The sequence below is a fragment of the Physeter macrocephalus genome, chromosome 14 (genome assembly GCF_002837175.3).
Source record: "Physeter macrocephalus isolate SW-GA chromosome 14, ASM283717v5, whole genome shotgun sequence".
NCBI classification, from domain to species: Eukaryota; Metazoa; Chordata; class Mammalia; order Artiodactyla; family Physeteridae; genus Physeter; species Physeter macrocephalus.
In genome coordinates, this window is record NC_041227.1 from 98,806,356 (window position 1) to 98,823,539 (window position 17,184).

General features: G+C 47.6%; 2 protein-coding genes across 6 annotated transcripts in view; both read right to left on the reverse strand.

Annotated features, from left to right (window-relative positions):
- RFFL (ring finger and FYVE like domain containing E3 ubiquitin protein ligase) overlaps positions 1-1,667 on the reverse strand; it is a 67,624-nt gene extending 65,957 nt beyond the window's left edge. For 2 of the 3 annotated variants that reach the window (XR_003683100.2, XR_003683101.2), the window contains exon 1: positions 1,487-1,667. The gene's annotated coding sequence lies outside the window, so the exon portion shown is untranslated. The remainder of the gene's footprint in view (positions 1-1,486) is intronic. The other variant, XM_024127544.3, reaches the window with a different exon arrangement.
- A 2,244-nt stretch (positions 1,668-3,911) lies between these two features.
- Positions 3,912-16,803, reverse strand: RAD51D (RAD51 paralog D). 3 transcript variants are annotated; one of them, XM_055090557.1, is made up of 8 exons: positions 16,427-16,803; positions 16,050-16,184; positions 15,722-15,766; positions 15,466-15,561; positions 12,128-12,218; positions 11,933-12,003; positions 8,621-8,785; positions 3,912-6,451 (listed from the first exon to the last, which is right to left on the reverse strand). In XM_055090557.1, the coding sequence occupies exons 1-8, from the start codon at positions 16,625-16,627 to the stop codon at positions 6,374-6,376; spliced, it is 882 nt and encodes a 293-aa protein (XP_054946532.1). In that variant the 5' UTR covers positions 16,628-16,803; the 3' UTR covers positions 3,912-6,373. The 3 variants fall into 3 exon arrangements, with proteins under 3 accessions (XP_054946532.1, XP_028354667.1, XP_028354668.1); XM_028498866.2 differs by lacking the exon at positions 3,912-6,451 and adding an exon at positions 6,468-8,451 and having other exon boundaries at positions 16,427-16,800; XM_028498867.2 differs by lacking the exons at positions 3,912-6,451; positions 15,722-15,766 and adding an exon at positions 6,468-8,451 and having other exon boundaries at positions 16,427-16,797.
- Positions 16,804-17,184: the final 381 nt, after the last annotated feature.

Genomic DNA, 17,184 nt, shown 5'->3' on the forward strand with positions numbered 1-17,184 from the left:
CGGAGCCTGTGCTCCGCAACGGGAGAGGCCACAACAGTGAGAGGCCCGCGTACCGCAAAAAAAAAAAAGAAAGAAAGAAAGAAAATAACACTTCTAAATAAACTGTAATTTATCACTTGTACTCTGAAGTCCAGAATTATTAGGAAATATGCCATGACGTTTCAGAAATGCTTGCCATCATCTATTTCCTTGAACGTGAAAAAGAATGCAATCAGGAAAAAACAATAAAGACGTTGTCAAACCTGAAATCCCGTGAACTAGCTCCCAACCCTAGAATTCTGTACACAAACTCAGCCCAGCACCATGTCCCCTGCCTACTCCCATTCCTAGAAAAAGGTTCCAATAAGTGACAACCTTGGCCACACTTCAGTAACTTGAACTGTCACCGGGAAAACCACAACTGCTCCCCAAACAGTTGCACCAACAGGGGTGACAGGAAGTCTCTGTCCCCCAAACCACCTGTAACAGGGATGGGCAAGGAACTTACTTTCTTAGAAGGCCACATGCACCTGGGGATGTCTGTTTATTATGTTAACAGTGGTCTTTAGCCAGGGTGCAAAGTGGCAGTTGTGAGTAAAGCCCTATCTCCAAGCTAACAATAATTCTTCCCTGGGGTAGACTGGGAGAAGCATGGTACACTCTTCCTTGATTACACACGCAGCTTTTTCTCCTAGAACAAATGACAGACCAACAAAAAAGGAGAAAATATGCTGCTGTTTCTATCTTCTGCCAGCCTGAAATCAAGCTCTGAGCAGACGTCTGCGACGCTCTGGTTCCCCAGGTCTAGCATACTTCCCCAAGCCTGGTCAAATGTTTCATGGGCAGCCAGCTGCACAAAGGCCCCATGTCCCTCTCCGTCTTTGCCACTGGCGACCTCACACACATCACCTCAAAAGAACAGAGGACAACTCCCAAAAGAGAGAACAGTGGACCCTGGGCGGGGCGGGGTGGGGGGAGTGGAGAACCACATCCCCAAACTTCTCCATCGAGCCTCCAAACTCCAGCCTCCACCGTCCTCCATCCAACACGCCCGCAGGGCTCCTGCACTAGGAAGCTGGGTCAGGCTAGTTCCTTAAAATGCAGACGCAGGCCGCCGCGTACCTGACTCGGTTTCCTATGTTGTAAAGCGGCATCTTTCCCCCACGAGCCAACTGAACGTGCCGATCCGTAGGGCGTTTGGAAATATTTGAGAACACACGTCTCCCGTTACTGCCCCCACAGGTGAAATGCTTCCTTTGAGGGAACTTTTAATGGGACAGGTGCGGGCTACCTTGAATGCGCAGACTTCCAGCGAGGCAGGGCGTCCCCCATCCCCTGTAGGCAGGGAGAGTCTCAGGCCGCGCCCCGCACAGAGGAGGCGCCCCCGGACCACAGCCTGGCGAGACCCGAGGCCGAGCAGCGCCCCTGACTCCGGCCTCCCCCGGGACCCCACCCCAGGCCCGGCGCCCCGCGCAACCCAGCGCCGCCGCCGCCGCCGCCTCCTCACCTGCCGCGGCCGCCTGCCCGGCCCGCACCTGGGAGGGGAGGGGTGGGGAGGGGCCGGATCCGGGACGCGGTCGGCTCAGGCAGGGGGGCTGCGGGCTGAGCCGCGGCAGCGTCTCCGGGGCTGAGGGGCACCCGGGGGCGGTCGCGACATCCTCACAGCCGGCCCCAGGAAGTTGGCCCCCCCCACCCATCCCCGGCCTCCCGGCCCGGTCGCTCCCGCCCCTCGCGCGGCCCCGCTCCCGGCGCTGCCCCGCCCCCCTCGGGAGCGCGCCCCCGCTCCTGCCGCTCCCGAGCCACCATAGAGACGGGAGAGCCGCGCGGCGGGCTAGAGCGCGGCCACCGCGCGCGCCCCCTGGCGAAGCCCAGCCGCGGGAGGCGGAGCCCGCCGAGCCTGAGACCGGGCTAGGCGTCGGTACGCCGGTGGGAGGGCGTCCGCGGCTCCTCGTTGCCTTGGTTACCGAACTCTGCAAGAGGAGCTGAAGGGTCCAGATCCGTGGTGCAGATTGGTGACACTGAGCGAGTCCCATAACATCTCAGAACTCGTTTCAAAATAAAAGTTTCAAAGTTGCCTCACTTTCATATCCCATTGTTCCTCACAACAATGGCTCTCAGCAGGTGATGGTCCCCAAAATTACCATGAAAGAAGCCCAGGCCCACCAGAGTTCACTAGCTTATTCAAGATCCCATAGTTGGAAAGTATTAGAAGCCAGATCTGGAGGACGTCAAAACCCACGTTTGTCCCATTCACTCAATGGCACCTCCCTCTCCAGCATTTCCCAGTCTAAGCCCCCAGAGTTAGCTAGTTTCACCTTAAGAAAGTGAGGAAACTGCTAAGAGGAAGGCCCTGGTAGAATGAAGATGACTGTGTGGAGGAGCCCACCCAGCCATTCATCAGCTAGCTGTGTACCTTTCAGCAGGTAATTAACATTTCTGAACTCCGGTTTCCTCATCCCTGAAGAAATTGGTATGGTTGGTGTGAGGCAGGTTGGTATGAGGATTAAATAAGCTAATACGTATAGAAGTGCTTAGTAAATTATAAAGCACTAGGGTTGCATGGGGGATCATTAGCCAGCATGGACTAAGAAAATGCCTAGTCACGAAAATAATATAGTAAATTCAAATCCTTCTTCTGATGGCATCTAGTGACACCTAATTTTCTTATGCCTTAGCTTCCTATTGAGACCTCCCAGAGTTGCTCAAGCAATTTGTATTTTAATATAAGGAATATCACAAGGAAAAGTGAAGTAAAAATAATATCATTTATACATGCTGACTCCGTCACTTTACAATTATTATTTCTAGTCTTCACAACCCAGCAAACTGAGTACTATTATTCCTACGTTATTAATGAAGAGCTGCCTATTCAGAAATTTACCCAAAGCCACATAGTTAGGAAAAGGCCGAACCGGAATTTTAAACTAGGTCTTTCCACCACCAGGAATGCCTGGAAGGACTGACCTGCTAGATGCCTCCTGTACCTGAGTTAACTGTACCCATCTTTTTCCTATCTGGCTATTTTGGTAACTTTCCTTGATGCAATGCCCTGTCCTCTCTGCTTCTCTCCAGGGGTTTATTTTCCCCCATGAAGGCATTTATCATCTCTTTTCCCCTCTCTGACTCCTTTTCTCTTGAGATGTCAGGACCTTGTTCATCTTATTTCTGAAAGGTCTTTGTGACCTGTGATTAAGGCACATCATTCCCCACCCAGTCTCTCCTTCTCTTGATGTCAATTATTATCATAGAAAGTAAATAGGTCCAGAGCAAGGGATGGGGTGAGTCCCAGAGATGTCTTTTTGTAAGCTTAGTTCTTAAGCTGAGTGCTCAGTTCCGAAAGGGAGTGCACTTAAGCCACTGATTGGCCTAATAATTGGTGTCAGAATTCATGATATCCTTGTGGATTTTTTCTGGGCCCTCTGGTCCATATTACAGCTAAATCATTGGAACGCTGCTAAATAATGTGCATGTTGCTAAAGCGAGGAGGGCTCAGAGCTGCATTTACCCACACTCCTCCTTTCTCCACCTTTAGTATTATCACCATCACTATTTTTCATCTTTATCGTGCCCTTCCGCAGAGGCACTCAATAATGTACCCATTGTGCAAGTAATCTGAAATCCTTTTCAGCAAGCAATAGTATTTAGTACTAATAAAACACTAGTTTGTCTACCAAGTGACATATTTATAGGAGCTGTTTACATTGATGTATTTTTATTATTTCTACTCATTTGCTAAGTACTTTCCAATACATATTTATGAAGCACATGCCTTTCCCCAAACAGCAGTGAAAAAATAAATCATATTATTTATGCTATTAGTAGCAGCGTGGCTTGTAAGTCCTAGAGCCCTGATTTTTGTTACTTTTGGCAAGAGCCTGAAAAATTAATGGTGACTGAGCACCTACTATGTGTCAGACTCTGTGAAAGGCACTTTACATAAATTATGTTTAATTCCCCTGAGGCATGTATTTTACCAATAAGGAAAATGTAATTTCCCCTGCAACATACATTTTACCAACAAGACAAAGACATTACCTTGTCCAAGTAATTCAGCCAGAAAGGACCCAGCAGGGTTTTGAACCTAGATTTTCCCGATTCCAAAATCCCAAATCATCATTCTACTTCACCAGCTCTTAAATTCTCCAAACCTAATAAATTTTGCAAAATATAAAGTATTCCTTTCTGAGAGAGGCTGTGTAGGTTATCCCAGAATGGAACAGGAAGTGATAAACGGACACAGGATGCTAACCCCAATTTTTCTATCGGAGGTTATTCTCCGAGGGAAATATTCCCTAAGAAATCAGTGGTAGGGTGTTTCCCGTACAGGAGTTCAACTCATACCTGGAGACAGGACTGGCTACAAAGTTTTCAGGGCACAGTGCAAATGTGGGACCCTTGTTCAAAAAGTATTAAGAATTTCAGGATGGCAACCGGGGAGCATTAAACTAAGCACCAGGCTCTGGGCAACTGCACTGGTCACACTTGAAGCCAGCCTTGCCTGAACAGGATGCTGTCACTAGTTTCTCCAAGGCATCCTAAGCTTTTCAATGATGTGAAAGAGTGCCTATTATTAATATTGGATGCTATTCCACAAGATAGTATGGAAAAACCCGAAAGAACATTTTGGCCAACCCAATATATGCCTGGGGAAGTATTTGGTGTTTTACATAAGCTATATGACCCTAAAGCAATTCTATGCAATAGGTATTATTTTCCCCATTTCCCAGTGGCTGAAACTAAGGCTTAAAGAAGCTAATTCATCCAATGACATACAGTAAGTGTCAGAGCTAAGGCCAAGTTAGAGGAGATGAAAATCTTGCTCCTTGACTTTGTATACTTTTCATCATATGTCAGTTGTCTTCTGGCAAAACCCAGGCTTGTATTGAGACTATTACAGCCAGAAACTAGAGGCAGCAAAGAGCTAGGATTCAAAGCCTACTCATGGATTCAAGCTTGTGCAGCAGCTGAAGTGCACTTGTACAGCTCTGGGATGCATGGACCTTCCACTGGCTGGGAGAGAGAATTCTACACGTCAAATGGAATGGCCAGTACCTGGCCTCCCTCTCCAGGATAGATAGGAAACACACTGAGGTCCTTACCTTCATAAAAGGTAACTAAAGGGAACCCACAGCATCTTACATAATGATAAAATAATGGAAACAGCTCACTAAAATCAGGAACAAGACAAGGAGGATGGCTATTGTTGCTTCTATTCAACTTAGCACCGGAAGTTAGTCTAGCCAGTGAAATAAGATAGGAAAACATGAGAGAAACATCTTTTTGAGGGTAAGCTTGGATGAATAATCTACCTAGCTCTAATTTAAGCTCCAAGCATCACAGAGCCTTCTCCAATGCCCATCCCCAGCAACTGGACAGTTTTAACTCTCCCCAGTACAACTCCATGCCAGAGCACAGCAAAACCTAGCTGGGATGTGCACCTGAATCCCTTACCTCCTGGGACATCCCCCGCGGTCCAGTGGTTAAGACTCCGCGCTTCCACTGCAGGGGGACGCGGGTTTGATCCCTGGTCGGGGAACTAAGATGCCACATGCCATGCCAAAAAATAAAATAAAATCCCTTACCTCCTGCTGGCTCACATCTCAGGCACACACAGACCCTGTTGTTTTTCACTCAGCTTTATTTCCCCCCAAACCTCCGGTTCACCTTAATACCAACAATATCTCCCTTCTTTGAGTGTTTGTCATTCTCTCATAACTTCCCTACGGGAAATCGGAAAGAGCTGAGAAAGTAGATCTCTGATCCAGCTTTTATGGTGAACAAAGATAAAAAGAGGTTGGGATGGGTAGCCTTGGTTGCTATCGGGGCAAAATACAAAGAATTTAATTGAAACATTCACATAGTCACGGCCGAAGGCAGCATGAGGATGGAAAGAAGTAGGGTTTGGAATCAGACAGATTCAAGTTTGGATTCTGGTGCTGCCCACTTATTAGCTTTATGTCCAAAACCTCACTGGACTCCCATTTACTGTCTGGAAGATGGAAGGCTTTCTGAAGCTCTAAATGAGATGGGGACAAAGGGCCAAAGCACATGTGAGCCTTGATACACTTGCCTCCTGGACTTCGGCAGATACTAGTGGTTGCCCACCCAGTGTCCAACTCCTCCACGCACACTCCCTCCTTTCTAGTAGCATCCCCATTTTCTTTTATTTTTTTAAATAAATTTATTCATTTTTATTTTTGGCTGCGTTGGGTCTTCATTGCTGTGTGCAGGTTTTCTCTAGTTGCGGCGAGCAGGGGCTACTCTTTGTTGCGGTGCACAGGCTTCCCATTGCGGTGGCTTCTCTTGTTGCGGAGCACGGACTCTAGGCGCACAGCCTCAGTAGTTGTGGCACACAGGCTCAGTAGTTGCGGGTCGCGGGCTCTAGAGCACAGGCTCAGTCGTTGTGGCACACAGGCTTTGTTGCTCCGCGGCATGTGGGATCTTCCCGGACCAGGGCTTGAACCCGTGTCCCCTGCATTGGCAGGCGAATTCTTAACCACTGCGTCACCAGGGAAGCCCAGAATGACTGCTTTAATGAGAACAAGCTTAAAGACGAAACCAACACAAAAGGAGAGCAGAGCAGAAAGGTGGAAAGGCCCTACGCCACTTGATGAGCCGCCAAATGAGCCAACCTTGGACATCGTGTTACTAGAGATAACAAATGTTATTGTTTAAGCCTTTCAGCCAGGTTTCATTACTTGCAGTGGAGAGCAGCCACAATGATACATGGACCTTGAGCCTGAGGGTCTTTGGGAGTTCAAGTGCCTAACAAAAGCCATCAAGTGCTAGCACATACATAGTAGGGACTCAACATTAACGTTGTGTAGTATCAGACCAAGGACATACAACAGTCCTCTGTAGAAGAAATGTGTAAAAAGACACTCTGGGGGGACCTCAATGACTAGATCATGTGAAAAACATTCCTGTGTTTCTCCTTTGCCATCTTTAAAATGCCTTAAAACCCACCCATTTGTATATCTAACAATTACCGAGCTCCCATACTGTGGAAAGAGCAAAAGAAAAATTAGGGCTTCCCTGGTGGCGCAGTGGTTGAGAGTTCCCCTGCCGATGCAGGGGGACACGGGTTCATGCCCCGGCCCGGGAAGATCCCACATGCAGCGGAGCGGCTGGGCCCGTGAGCCATGGCCGCTGAGCCTGCACGTCCGGAGCCTGTGCTCCGCAACGAGAGAGGCCACAACAGTGAGAGGCCCGCATACCACAAAAAAAAAAAAAAAAATTGTGGTCAGTGAACAATCCTGATCATTTCTCTCCTTTGTCTTTTATTTCCCCTTCCCTGGTGTCCTCCTCCCCGCCCAGCCAGAGTTATAGCTTGCAGAGGGATGGCCACAGTGCCCGTAACAGACAGTGGGGTTATTTCATACACTAGGGCACCAGGCTGTGGTACAGCTGGCAGGAAGAGAGGGGTAATTATATCGTATGTTGGAGCCACCGGCAATGAATTTCTACATAAAGGACTAGATTTACCATGTATTATTTAGGCCAGCATCAATTTTCCCAGCTGGCTCTACTTACTGTGCAAATTCTCCTCTGTCTGTTTATGGGCAAGGCCAGGGTTCAGCACCTCTGGTTACTTGACACTGTGGAGGGGCCCCACAGGGCACCACGCACGTTAAACAAGTGGCTGGATTCAAGGGGACCAGGTCACATCTTCCCTTCCTGTTAAATTATATTCCTGGGACTGCAGTGAGCTCCCAGTCTCACCTGGTCATGGTGATGCATGCAGGTTTGTGAAACCAAATGGGCAAGAGGGAAAGAGGAATAACCATTCTTTGGGGCCTCACTAGGGAAAACTGAAAAACCACCTTCTGGGGGGAAAATGGATGGCTCTGGGGCTCAGAGAATTTCCTTTGTATGTTTTTAAGATCAGGACCTAGATAAAGAAGAGTTTTGCACTTACAAGGTTACTTCCACCCGGTAACTCCAAGAGAGAGTTAAGAGAAAGGGAGCCCCATCTTACAGATGGAAAAACAGAGGCAAAAAAAAAAAAAAGAAGAAGAAGGGAAGCAAAGGCAAGCTAGAGGCCTCAGACTCAGTCACTGTGTTAGGATGGAGTGCAGGACGGTGATGCACAGGGTTATCTGTCCAGTCACCAGCATGCCTTTCAGAGATGCCCAAGACACTGAACTCGGCACCTGCTGAAAACATACGTGGTAGACACAAGGGAGGAAAACCTGGTACCAGCATGAATTTCTGGGTCCTTCCACAGTAGCTTCCTCTCTAGCCAGAAACACTGTATTTCCAGAGAGAGGAGCTAAGAACTAACTAAGATGTCTGCCCGGCCCGAGAGCTTCTCTGCAGCCCCACAGGCTGCCAGCAGTGAACAGCAGGCGTTACTGTGCAGGAGGGTTTGTGCCAATCAACAGCAAGTCACATGTGACCTCCCTGTAATGCTGGGCTCTGCACTGGAGTCCCCCAGGTCCTAGTGTCCACCATCTCCTGCAAACCTGTTGGCTGGAACAAGACAGGAGGGGAAGGTGAGTTTTTGAGTTGAGCAGCCCAAGTGGGTAGCCTCTTTGGCTGCAGGGTCTCAGTATCCAGAAGTTCCTCGATGAGACATCTGTGGGCACAGAAGCCACCCTCAAGGGCCCAGATTCCCGGCTTTCCCCTGGGGCTGGCTCACCAGACGGGGAGATTTGGTCAGACACGCCATGCGCCAGCTGCCTGATGCTCCTGCACCTTGGCCGGTGTCCAGGAGAAGCCGGGTGCTGGGAACAAAGCTCCAGGAGCGTCCCAGGGCAGGTTTGAGCTGCCCGCTGTCCCTGTCTCGGGTCATGTGATTGGTCACCTGCAGCAGAAAGAATCAAAGGCTTATAGATCCGTAATGCTGGTACAGAGGACATCTGCTCCTATGGCTTCATTTTATAGATGGGAAAGCTGAGGCCTAGTAGAGGGAAAAATGACTTCCCCAAACTTCCATAATTTATCAACGGTCTGGAATCAGAATCCTGGACTCCTGACTTCCGCAGAGCTCTTGCCACTAAACCACAACATCCCAGGCTTGATTCCAATAAAAGGTAACAGGGCATGTGTCTGGGAAAAGCAGTGCTGTCTGCTTAGGCCCACTACAACCACAACGCAACAATCGGGCATCCTGAGACCACGTGCACCCACCCCTTTGTGTCAGGGTGTGCATCTGTGTGTATACGTGGGAGGGGTTTTGGAAAGGGGGATCCTAATTTGGCCGGTCAGCTCCACTCTGCCCAGGCTAGTCTCAGGTAAGCAATGCCAACCTCACTGCATCCTCTTGAGGTTACCCCCTGCACCCCATCCCACCCCTGGGCAGAGGTGTGGCTTGTTCATCATTGAATACCTGCTGCCTAAGCCAGAGCCTGGCACACAGCAGGTTCTCACATATATCCTACAGTCTGGAGAGGGAGGCCTTGGGACCCAGTATAAGAACAAAAGAAGGGACTTCCCTGGCGGCGCAGTGGTTAGGAATCCCGCCTGCCAATGCAGGGGGACATGGGTTCACTCCCTGGTCCGGGAAGATCCCACATGCCGCGGAGCAACTAAGCCCAAGCGCCACAACTACTGAGCCTGCGCTCTAGGGCCCACAGGCCACAACTACTGAGCCCGCGTGCTGCAACTATGGAAGCCTGCATGCCTAGAGCCCGTGCTCCACAGCAAAAGAAGCCCACACACCACAAAAGAGCAGCCCCTGCTTGCTGCAACTAGAGAAAGCTAACGCGCAGCAACGAAGAACCAACGCAGCCAAAAAATAAAAAGAACAAAAGAATAGAAGAACAAATCCCCTTATGCTGCTGGTAGGTGCACAAAAACTATAACCTTCCTGGCAATTTGGCAATGTCATATCTAGACATTTAAAAATATGTGTGTCCCTGACTCACTGATTATACTTTTAGGAGTTTGAGGAAATATGAGATATGTAAAGAGATTTAGGTATAAGGATGTTCACTGTAGTGGTTTTTTTTTTTTAGATTTTAAAATTTCAACTGAATTTAATCTGCCTAACTCATAGCAAGGTGGCTACTTTAGGAGGAGTGATCATTTCAAGGATATTTCTCTCCATTCCAGGTTCACTGTAGTTTTATTTAAAATAGAGAAGGGGGCTTCCCTGGTGGCGCAGTGGTTGAGAGTCCGCCTGCCGATGCAGGGGACACGGGTTCGTGCCCCGGTCCGGGAAGATCCAAATAAATAAATAAATAAATAAATAAATAAATAAATAAATAAATAAATAAATAAATAAATAAATAAATAAATAAATAAATAAATAAATAAATAAATAAATAAATAAATAAATAAATAAATAAATAAAAAAATAAATAAATAAATAAATAAATAAATAAATAAATAATAAAATAAAATAAAATAGAGAAGGGACTTCTTTGTGGTCCAGTGGTTAAGACTCTGCCCTTCCACTACAGGGGGCACAGGTTCGATTCCTGGTCGAGGAACTAAGATCCCACATGCCTCGCAGCACAGCCCAAGAAATAAATTAATTAAATAAAATAAAATAAGACGGTGTAGTATAGTTGGCCCTTCATATCTGCGGGTTCCGCATCCACAGATTCAACCAACTACAGCTCATATCCACAGTTGGTTGAATCCACGGATGCAGAACCCACGGATAGGGAAGGCAAACCGTATTTACTACCTGGTCCTTTAGAGGAAAGGTTTCCTGATCCCTGTAACATAGGTATTAAACAAAATAATATGCAGCTGCTAAAACTGGCATTCTTAAAGAATCTATTAAAAGACATGGGAAACGGTGGTGTGTTTTTTTTTTTTAACAAGATTACAGTTTAGTTGGAAAGTTGGTTAAAATTATATGTATATATGCAGAGAAAAAAGATTCTATGGAATCTTTTTATATATGGAATCTTTTAATATATGAAAATATTAATATGGTTTCTGTGGATGTGGAGATCGATTACAAATTTGACTCTTATATTTAACTATTTTTTACCCTCTTTTATGAGAAGCATGCAGACTTTTAAAAAACTACTCCATACGCAGAAAAAGTTACTTTAAAAACCAAAAGATCCCTTTCTATGAAGCTCTGGAAAAGGCAAAACTATTGGGACAGAAACCAGATCAGTGGTTGTCTGGGGCCGGAGGATCTTTCTGGGGTGACAGAAATATTCTGTATCTTGATTGCGGTGGGGTAACAAGGCTGGAGATGACTGTATCAAACTTCAAACAAGGAGAAGGTTATTCTGTATGAATTATACCACAATAAAACTGACTTAAAGAAAGTAAAAAGAAAAACAAGACTATCCTTGATCCCTTGGCTATTTAAGGTCCGATCCCCTCCCCTTCTATATGTATATATGCAGAGAAAAAAGATTCTATGGAGGTATATGAAAATATTAATATGGTTTCTGTGGATGTGGAGATCGATTACAAATTTGACTCTTATATTTAACTATTTTTTACCCTCTTTTATGAGAAGCATGCAGACTTTTAAAAAACTACTCCATACGCAGAAAAAGTTACTTTAAAAACCAAAAGATCCCTTTCTATGAAGCTCTGGAAAAGGCAAAACTATTGGGACAGAAACCAGATCAGTGGTTGTCTGGGGCCGGAGGATCTTTCTGGGGTGACAGAAATATTCTGTATCTTGATTGCGGTGGGGTAACAAGGCTGGAGATGACTGTATCAAACTTCAAACAAGGAGAAGGTTATTCTGTATGAATTATACCACAATAAAACTGACTTAAAGAAAGTAAAAAGAAAAACAAGACTATCCTTGATCCCTTGGCTATTTAAGGTCCGATCCCCTCCCCTTCTGGTGCTCTAGATGACCCAGGGAAGTTGGGCTATGGTCCTTTCCCAAAGGGCCACTTTGGGGGTTCAGAAGCTGCTCTTTAAGGGAAATAAAGAACTGTAACTAGAAAGAACATCTCCCCACTTGGTGAAGCCCAGGGACCAGAGGTAAGGCAAGGATGGCTGGCCAAGCCCACTTCCTCACCACCAGTGCCACGCTGAGGTCCCGGGCCAGAGTCTTCAGCTCTCGGGCCAGCTGCATCATCAAGGCCAAGCCTGGGGAAGAAAAAGCAGAGAGGGTGGGCAGCAGGGCAGCAGGGACCAGGCTGGCCGGAGACAGGTCTCCAGAGCCGGGAGGCAAGATCAAGACCCCAACCCTGGGCTCTGCCACACCACTCACCTTCCCTCTGCTGACCTCCCAGAAGTGGGGCGACCACCGCAGTGACCGAGTCCACAACCACCACCTTCAGAGTCCCTGAAGAACTGCTCACCTGCGGGGTTGATGGGAAGCAGGCGCCATGAACCAGGTGGCCTCTAGGGGGCGACCATTACCAGACAAGCCTGCTTTTCTTTCAGAAACTGTTAAGAAATAAACCTCCCTCACCCCAAATACAGCTGGGCATGTATGATGGAATTTCAGCAATGTCTTTTTTTTCCCACCCCCATTTGTATGTATAACAGATTTTACTGAAGAATTGGGTGGAAAGAGAGAGTTTAAATCACAGGACATCACAGATACCCTAAAATAATTAAATTTGAGAAATCCCTGCTCAGATCCTGTGGTCCCCTGGTTAGGAATTTTCTTACTAGAATCTTTCTCCTTGTGGCCAGTCCCCCATCATCTTGTCAGGCTCTCTTTTCCCTCTCCTGCTTATGCCCCAAGTTCCTAACTTCCTTTGCTGTAAAGAGAAGGTCAGCCTTCTCTTTACTTCAGTCTCTTTCCAGATTGTGCCTCTAGGGCCTAATCTTCCACATCTAAAAAGGTTCCAGGGGCTTCCCTGGTGGCGCAGGGGTTAGGAATCTGCCTGCCAATGCAGGGGACATGGGTTTGAGCCCTGGTCCGGGAAGATCCCACATGCCGCAGAGCAACTAAGCCCGTGTGCCACAACTATTGAGCCTGCGAGCCACAACTACTGAGCCCACATGCCACAACTACTGAAGCCCGCGTGCCTAGAGCCCGTTCTCCGTGACAAGAGAAGCCACCTCAACGAGAAGCCTGTGCACCGCAATGAAGGGTAGACCCCGCTCGCCGAAACTAGAGAGAGCCCATGCGCAGCAACAAAGACCCAACACAGCCAAAAAAAAAAAAGGTTCCAAATATAGGACTATATAGACAGCCACCTGATAAAACCAGGAAACTAGGAAACATCCTCCTAGTTTCTTGGACCTAAAATGTCTCTTGTCCTTGAAGCTTCCCCACCTGATAAAACCAGGAAACTAGGAAACATCCTCCTAGTTTCTTGGACCTAAAATGTCTCTTGTCCTTGAAGCTTCCCTCCTCTTCTCCCTTATTCCTTATATCGAACCCATTTGCCAATTCTGTTTCCATAACTGGTTTTTTTCATCTCATGTTGGCCAAGTCCTGGATATTCAGCTTATCTTGTCTGTCTTTTGCACGTCTCCCCCTTCACATCCCAGTTATTGACTCTTGGCCAGTCACTGGCTGTCTAAGAGACGCTGGCAGAAAAGAGAGAGATCAGTTTAGCCCTTCCTTACTCTCTGGGAGAGCAGGTTGAAATCTCTGGCCAAAATGGGACTACAAGCCTTTTGCAGCTTGTGACAATGGGGCTATCAGTTATCTGTGGCAGACAGACCTCACGATCCCCACCTCTAGGTGTCTGAGTCCTCTATGATCCCTACCCCTTGACCCTGGGGGAGTCCCGTGACTTGCTTTCTTACTAGTCAAATGTCAAAGGTGTTAGGATGTCACTCTCTTTTTTTGGCCGCACTGCGTAGCTTGTGGGATCTTAGTTCCCCGACCAGGGATTGAACCCAGGCCCTTGCAAGTGAAAGTGCACAGTCCTAACCATTGGACCCCCAGGGAATTCCCTGGATGTCACTCTCTTGATTAGGCTACATTATATGGCAAAGGGAATGGGCTACCACCCCATGATTACATTATGTTATGTAAGATGGTGTGTTGCGTTTTGCTCTTACTCTTGTGCTGTCTTGAAAAAGCAAGTGGCTGTGCTGTGAACTGCCTATGCAAAGGGCCACATGTCAGGAACAGCGGGCAGCCTCAAAGAATTGAAGGTGGCCTCTGCCAGCAACCAGCTGCCAGCAAGGAACTGAAGCCTCTAGGAAATGAATTCTGCCAAAAACCTGAATGAACTTGTAAGTGGTTCTTCCCCAGTTGAGCCTCCAGATAAGAACACAGCCCAGCTGCCACCTTGATCACAGCCTAATGAGACCCTAAGTAGGGGACCAGGCTAAGCTGTGCCCAGACTCCTGACCTACAGAAACTGTGAGGTAATAAATATGTGTTGTTTTTAATTCACTAAGTTTATAGTAACTTGCTATGCAGTAATAGAAATATATACCATCTAATGGCCCTACAGTAAAAAATATCATCTTTTGACCTGGGAATTGAGAGATTTGGGTTATAAGCTTTGTTCTTATCCTAAATATGCGGTGACTTTGGGCAACTGACTGTCTCTGGCCCTCACTCTCCTCATCTCTAGAAACGAGAGGGTTGGATTAGGTCAGGACTACTTGACTTCATGTCTCAGCACATGGGGGTGTCATAGCCTGCTACAATTCCTATGGCAAGCATTTGTTCAACTATTATATGTTCTAAAGTTTGTAAAAATGCTTTACTTTATATACAACCCTGGGTATGCCCATGGGAACATGTTATGCTTTGGGGTGAGAGATAAAGTTTAAGATGAATTAAACTATCCTCTGTAAGGTGTCTCCCAAATCTAAGAGTGTATCAATCAGTGCACCAAATCCTGTCTAAGCACCTATCAGGTGCAGGGTACCAACCCAAATGCCACTCCAAACCCCTCTTCCTTGTTAACAGGACTCTGAATGTGTTCAAGTACTGGGCAGAAATCTCCTGACATCAGGGAAGGTGGGCCCAACCCCTGGTCTAGGACAAACACATAGCTCAGTTTTGGTCAATTAGATGTAATGGGAACAGGGAAGCATGTTGGGGGGGTTCCAGAGGAAAATTTCTCTTCTCTTATAAAAGGGAAGAGGTACAGAAAAGAGGCATCTATCTCTCACTGACCTGAATATGGATGTAATACGGATGTGGGAAGACATGATGCTTTGAGCCATAGCAGCCACTTTGCAATCATGAGGGGGAAGAGCAAGAGAACCAGGCACACCAACCTACAGCCCTGACATTATGGACTTGCCAACCTCCAGACTCATGTGAGATAATTAAAAGTCCTCAAGGTTCAAGTGTCTGTCAGATAGTCTCTATTACTTGCAGCTGAAAGTAATCTTAACAGATCTGGCGTTGGAATGCAGAGATGAATATGGCATGATCCTTGCACTCAGGGAAGGGTCTTACTGTTTAGTGGGGAAGATGGGCATGTAAACGAGGAGGCACTCAGGAATGAATTAAGCATCCAGAAATCCCATCCTGGGAGCGGCAGACGCAACTGCCGCACAGAGTCACCAGATTGCACATCTGCGTTTCCAAGCAGAGTCTGTAGTAGGACACCTGCCCACATGCAGACAGCACTGACCAGCTGGGGGGAGCAGGGAGGGGCGGAAGTACAGGCTCACCTGCTGGGACACAGCGCCTCGCAGGTCCTGCAACACATCCAACATCTGGAAGATGTCAAACGCACGCACCACCTGGATCCTCTGGAGAGCTCCCGCCTGAAGAGGTAGGAGATAGAAGGGAGAGCTTTGGAGAAGAGGAGCAGGGGGTCGCGCAAGATGAAGGGGGATTTTTGAGGCTGAGCAGGAAGAGGCACTTAGACAGAAGGACTCAGGTCCAGGATGGCAAATGGGCTTTGTCTGATGGGCCAGTTCTCACCAAGGTGGCTGCCTGGGTGCTGAGCTGCAAAGCCAAGTCAGAGCTCTGTGGGAAGGAGGGATAGGACTGATTAGTGTGTCTTCCATGGGCAAGAAATGGGAGAGAAACACAGATGCTGGGTGTATGGCAGCCCTGAATTAGGGTATGGCAGGGGTGGGATGATGTCATAATGGGGAGGCTTGCAGAACAGAAAGTATTAGTAGAACAGCAAGTTTCAAAGCCAGAAATATCTATTCACACAAATGGCCAAAATTCTTGCCACATTAGATAATGGGGTCTTACTTATGGTGTCAGAACCTCAAAGGAACCCAACCCTCCTGCTCTTTACCTGCTCCTCCTCATCTGGGGTTCTGGCCTGAAGTAGCTGGAGAATGCGGGAAGCTGTGAGCCCTCCATTGGAATCTATGTATAGGACGTTCTGTTGCAGGCCATGGGCCACGTTTGCAGCCACACAAAGACATACCTGAGTAGAGATGGGGCACTGGGTGAACTTGAGCCCTCAAAGAGGGCCCAGCATGGGTGCTCCCACCAAATCTTGGTGGGATCCCAGAGACACGAATGGGCCAAGTCCAAGCCCTACTCCTCACCACCCATCTTCTCTCTTCCGATCTCTGAATCACAAGCACACTGGCAGAAGCTTCCCCAGGGATCCAGGGCTATGCACCCACCTCCCCCAACCCTCCTGGCTGCTGGACGCACGTGTACCTGGGTTTTGCCGCTACCTGGGCCTCCTACGATTTCAGTCACTTCTCCAGTATAGAGACCAGCATCCAGCAGTTTGTCCAGGCTGATGGCAGAAGAGGAGGCAAGAGAATCAACTGAAGGGATTCGAGGGAAGGGAGGGGAGTAGGAACAAGGAAAAAAAAGCAAGACATCTCTTCCAGGCACTGTTCTGTCCAGAGACATTCTAACATCTCTGGCCAGGAGGCTTCTCCTGGTAGTTTCCTTTGGGGAAAGCCGGCACGGCTAAATGTTCCTCCTCTGGCCCCTCATCCTTTCACTCTCAGCTTACAGATCACTCTGGGTGATCACTTCTCCACAGAGGTCTCTTTGACACCCCATCCAATGGTCCTCTCATTCTCCATCTCAGCCCCTTCTGGGTTTCCTTGATAGCATTTCCCATAATTTGTCATTTTCTAAAACTTTGAAATAATTATAGATTTACAGGAAGTTGCAAAAAACAATGTACAGGGAGGTCCCATGTACCCTTTACCTAGTTTCCCCTAACGGTAGCATCTTTCACTAAGATGTATTGTACCACACTATAACATCGCAAATTGACACTGGTGCAATCCACAGAGCTTATTCAGATTCACCACCATTATTTCCGTGTGTGTCTGTGTGTATAACTCTATGCCATTTCATCACATGCATGGGTTTATGTAACCACCTCAATCAAGATACAGAACATTTCCATTGCTGCAAGGCTCCCTTGTGCCACCCTTTTATAGCCACTCCCCTTC

Coding starts and splice junctions, on each gene's coding strand:
- RAD51D (XM_028498866.2), bottom strand. CDS start 16,627: ATGTCTCTGGACAGAACAGTGCCTGGAAGAGATGTCTTGCTTTTTTTT. Junction 15,767..16,049: donor CCCCAGATGAGGAGGAGCAG/GTAAAGAGCAGG, acceptor TCCTTCCCACAG/AGCTCTGACTTGGCTTTGCA. Junction 8,452..8,620: donor TGACCAAATCTCCCCGTCTG/GTGAGCCAGCCC, acceptor GTCTTGTTCCAG/CCAACAGGTTTGCAGGAGAT.